At 34.5% G+C, this 4,669-nt stretch overlaps 1 protein-coding gene across 2 annotated transcripts; it reads right to left on the bottom strand.

Annotated features, from left to right (window-relative positions):
* Positions 1-637: 637 nt before the first annotated feature.
* LOC106325193 lies at positions 638-3,763 on the bottom strand. Of its 2 annotated transcripts, XM_013763219.1 has the most exons (15): positions 3,413-3,763; positions 3,222-3,319; positions 3,065-3,151; positions 2,873-2,993; positions 2,762-2,780; positions 2,596-2,669; positions 2,485-2,503; positions 2,203-2,402; positions 1,965-2,107; positions 1,686-1,877; positions 1,520-1,610; positions 1,274-1,442; positions 1,083-1,193; positions 907-1,002; positions 638-814 (listed from the first exon to the last, which is right to left on the bottom strand). In XM_013763219.1, the coding sequence occupies exons 1-15, from the start codon at positions 3,542-3,544 to the stop codon at positions 810-812; spliced, it is 1,557 nt and encodes a 518-aa protein (XP_013618673.1). In that variant the 5' UTR covers positions 3,545-3,763; the 3' UTR covers positions 638-809. The 2 variants fall into 2 exon arrangements, with proteins under 2 accessions (XP_013618673.1, XP_013618674.1); XM_013763220.1 differs by lacking the exons at positions 2,485-2,503; positions 2,596-2,669.
* Between the last annotated feature and the right edge of the window lie 906 nt (positions 3,764-4,669).

Raw genomic sequence — 4,669 nt, forward strand, 5'->3', positions numbered from 1 at the left:
TGCTTACTAACCTATGCTTGCTGATGAACTGGATAGAAGAAGAGACAACTAGGCGAGGGCTTTGTGAATTGCAAAAGCGCTCAAGAGAATAGAAAGTAATCGCAGAGCAGAGTAAGAAATCATAAGATTAATAGATATGAGTAGTATTGTAATTCGCAGTTACTTTTCAATTTTCATAAGTTAGATTATACGAGTCGGTCAAAGAGTTAGATGTTAGGGTTTTGAAGAGTACTGTTGTAACGTAGATCCTTAGCAATTTCCTCGCCACGCCATATGGTCTCTTAGGCGCACCTAGGCGAGGCTTTGTGGATCGCACCTTAGAGGACTATAATATCCTTACATTTGGTACACCATAATTGAAGAGTTTCCTCATTCCCAGCTCAAACCGCAAATTAAAGACCAAATATTCAAAAGCTTTGAAAATGTTTTTTCTTTAAGATTCAAAAGGAACAAGCAACTTTGTTGTGTTTACTAGGGGTGGGCTAAGATTAGATTATAAAAAGTTACAAAACTAATATGTATTCTCACATGAAAAAACTTCCAACTTTATCTTATCAAAGATTAGTGCGACTAAAAATAATATTAGAAACTACGATTAGAATATAACTGATGTTTATAATATTATGAAACAGCCAAGATTGAGGTTTCTTCATTATAATAAGAGTTTGAGGCATAAAACAAGCATATCATCAAACAATAGAATTAGCCGAACTGATGGAAAGAAGCCAAGATAAAAAAAAAAAAAAAGGGAAGAAATGAGTTAAATGACTTCTGAAAATTACATGATGGCCTTCCCCACTCTTCAAGTTTCAACCTACAAAAGAAAAGCAAAGAATTTATATTGTTTCATGTCCAGGAATTTGATTAATTTTGACCTTTTAAATGCATATATGAGAATGAACTCACCTTTGGCAGAGATATACTTCTCAACCTCTTGTTTCTGCTCAGGCTTAAAAGCTAACCATTTTTCATGTGGGGATAAATCACCAAAAGTACCTAGATCTGTGTATGAATAAAAGGATGAGATCTCAAACACTCCCAATAAAAAAAACGTAAAACAAAGAGTTCAGTAAATTTCACACCTTGAAGCAGAAACTTTGGTTCTTCTTCAAAGCACTTGAGTTTCCAGAGAACAAGACCATCATCATTCAATAGGATGGGGTCAGTTCCAGCAGCATCACATCTTTGCCTCTCTGCAAACGAGTTTCATTAGGTTAAGCATGAAGCTCAATATATGCAAGACCATTAATTAAGAAAGAGAATTTAGATTTACTTCTAGATATCATGCCCTTTGCCTCCAGCATCTTGTCATGAGCTTCTTTAACTTCAGCTTTTATTTGAGACAAAATTGCATGATGCTCTTCAATGGATAAGGGAGCTCCGTTTCTTTCCATATGAGCTTTGACAAGATCACCTTGCATCTTCTGCCTAAGCTGTTTCTCCTATGATAAGAAAAATAACAAAGTTTAGCACAAATAGTTTTGATAGTTTAATAACATCTTGCAGATTATAGAAATACCTTTTCCTTTGCAGCTGCAGCCTTTTCTTTTGCTTCTCTTCTCTGTGCTTCAGACTCCACACTTTTGGTCTCAATGAAATTTCTCATTGCTCTGGAATGATTCCACACAAGTTTGTTAAGTCAAAACGAGGCATGAATTACAAGAGAAGTGAACACAAATACATACAGAGTGCTAAGTGATTCATCACATAAGAAGTTGAGAAGCTTGAGCCTTGTTGACGCATCCATCTTCGTATACTCAGAGACACCTGAAGTGAAAGTCTCAGGCGGGAACACATCACTCAGAACTCCTGACTGCAATAGGCACTCTCCAAGAGAACTGAACCAAGTGCTGTCTGTTGCACTTAGAGACAAAGACCTGAAACAATCATATTCAAATGCATCAGAAATAAGAACATATGCATATATACATACCATTTCAGGGTAAGAGTAAAAAGAATCATACATATCTCTATCATGTGATATTAGTTCCAGCAACTGGATCATCACTGGTATAACAGAGCAGTATGGTTGCCTCCTTGTGCTACGCCCACAAGAGAACAACTCAGAAACTATAGATTCAGCTTGCCCTTCTTTCAAATCAAGAGCCTATAAGAAAAAGTCCAAAATGAAACACAAACATTGAGAGTAAACACCACAAGGAACAATAATGATTACAGATGATAAGCTTATTTACAAAATACCTCTCCAAAGGCTGAGCAAAACTCAAGAAACTGCAATAAATTTCCTGTTTCTTCAATCGGTATATCAATCCCTGCGACATTAGTCAAGCTTATACCGATAGGAAGTTTAGCCTCAATCAGAATCTCCTCCTCTTTCACTTCGTTGGTGGCTTTGGCTTTCTTGATCTTGCCAGCCGCTTTGCTGTTCTCATTGGCAACATCTGATTCATAACATTAAAACTGTTAAGTCTCAAGTCTCTTTGTTTTAAGACAAACGAAAAGCAAAACCGACACCAGTTGTACCTTCAATAGAAACATCATCCTGCAGAAACAATATAATCAAATCAGCAACATATAAATAAACATGAAGCTTTATAACTAAATAAACTTGAACAAGATTAGATAAATGAATACCAGGTTTGCCTTTGTTTTCTTATTCAAGGCTTTCTTCTTCTTGCCAGCGGCTTTATTGTGCTCATTGGCAACATCTGATTCATAACATTAAGAAAATATAGTTAGTCTTAGTTTCTCCTTTTCAAGACAACTTTAAAGCAAACAAAATCACTGTTGCCACTTCTACCTTCAATGGAAACATCCTCCTGCAGAAATAATATAATCAATTAGCATCATTAACACACACACACAAACAAACAAAGCTTAGATCAAAATGTTCTCGAGTTACCAGCTTTACCTTTTTCACATAAGCGAAGCTATCATCACCCTCAACTTGTAGAAGCTCAGAGACTGATGACAACCCACTTGCTTTAGCTCTGTGTGACAATATTCCTGTAGGTTCAAGTCCTTTTTCCTTCCTGTAAAAACCCTCAACACAGTTTACCTCAAAGCTCAACTCTCAAAAGCAATAAAATAAAAAAAAAATTACCTGCAGAAACTGCAGTTGCAGAGGCCTCTGCACTTAGGGCAATGCCAATCACTTAAGGTAGCTACCTCTTGTGCCCTCTCACCATACCTATTAATACATATAACTGATCAGAAACACATAAACTGAGGAAAACAAAACAAGGAAACTGAAAGCAAACCTGTTCAATAAGCAGGTATGGCAAATGTTAAGTTTGCATTGCTTGTTATTCTTCACGGCCTTGCATGACGCAACGAAGTCCATCGTCTTCTGTCGACACTGCAAGAAAGAAACAAGAGTATGATCCATCATCGGTTTCGATTTGAGACGAAACGATTAGGGCATAATCAGAGTGTAGAGATGTTTCTTCACCTGGTGACAACATTTGCCGTTGCTAGAATCGTAGATCCTCCCTCCGACGACTCGAACGCCTGGGTTCGTTTTGCGTTTCGATGGTTTCTTGCCGCTGGGCTTCTTTGTGCGCTTCGATGCGTCCAAAGCCATAGCAATCGACGAAGAAGAAAACCCTAGAAAGGATAATTGGAAAGATCGAAACTTTTTACTGGATTTTGAGGGATGATCCAGAAACTCAGTCACTGGTACAAGAAGAGAGCAACCAAGCTTATTTATGAGAGACGGAGAAGAGATTTAGGAGAGGGGAGAATGAAAATGGGTTTTGAAGAAAGAAGAGGGAAAGCAAATTTCGAAAAGGGATTTTGCCGCTTGTGATTTCATTTGCAGGAGGTGCCCCTTTGGGTATTTGAGGACTAAAATATATTTTCATAAAAGGAAGTAAATTTTTAATGGTTATCTTCACATTTTCATTAAAGGGAGTAAATCCAAAATGAATTTAAATTTGACTTTTTCTTTGAAGGTGAGAGGGCCATTGAATCTAGAAGTTGAGTTGGACTGAATCTGAAGAAGTTTAAGTTTCCTTTAAATTCTAATGTTATACCGTTGTTTTATTCATCAATTCTTTTAAATTCTCGTATTATTGGATTAAATATTTGTGACTATTTTTTAAGAGAATATTAAATTATAGGGAAAATTTAATAAAAATACTCCAACTAAATTTTGTTAAACTTTTTTGCTGTCCACTTTAATAATTCAACTAATTATTTTACCCATTTTAATACACAAACTTTTAAAATTGCATCCATTTTAATATCCAAATTTAATTTATTTTAATCAAAAATATTAATAAGTTGAAGTGAAATTATCAAAAATATTTTAATCAAAAATATTAATATGATTTAAAAAAAATTATTTGAAACTTATTAATAATTTGATTAAAATAAATAAAGTTTTGGTACTAAAATAGACACAGTTCTGAAAGTTTGTGTATTAAAATGGATAAAATAATTAGTTGAGATATTAAAGTGAGTAGCAAAAAAGTTTGGATATTAAAAAGCTTAACAAAATTTAGTTGGAATATTTTTATGAAATTTTCCCTAAATTATATTGTTATTAAATTTAGCATTTTTTTTAATTTTGTTATATTATATGTGTTATGCAAATTTTAGTAGATTTTGTGGTAATTGTAAGGAAAAATGATTGATGACTACATGAAGTATTGGTCATCACATGGATAACATGCAAAGTATACTAATTTATATCTAGCTACATGAA

Source organism: Brassica oleracea, chromosome C2 (genome assembly GCF_000695525.1).
Source record: "Brassica oleracea var. oleracea cultivar TO1000 chromosome C2, BOL, whole genome shotgun sequence".
Classification (NCBI taxonomy): domain Eukaryota; kingdom Viridiplantae; phylum Streptophyta; class Magnoliopsida; order Brassicales; family Brassicaceae; genus Brassica; species Brassica oleracea.

Bases quoted from the DNA above. Each gene is read 5' to 3' on its own strand.
- LOC106325193 (XM_013763219.1), bottom strand. From the start codon at position 3,544: ATGGCTTTGGACGCATCGAAGCGCACAAAGAAGCCCAGCGGCAAGAAA. The intron at 1,878-1,964 runs GTATGATTCTTT...TGATTGTTTCAG, and splicing joins ATATCACATGATAGAGATAT to GTCTTTGTCTCTAAGTGCAA. The intron at 1,443-1,519 runs GTATTTCTATAA...TTCTTATCATAG, and splicing joins CTGCAGCTGCAAAGGAAAAG to GAGAAACAGCTTAGGCAGAA.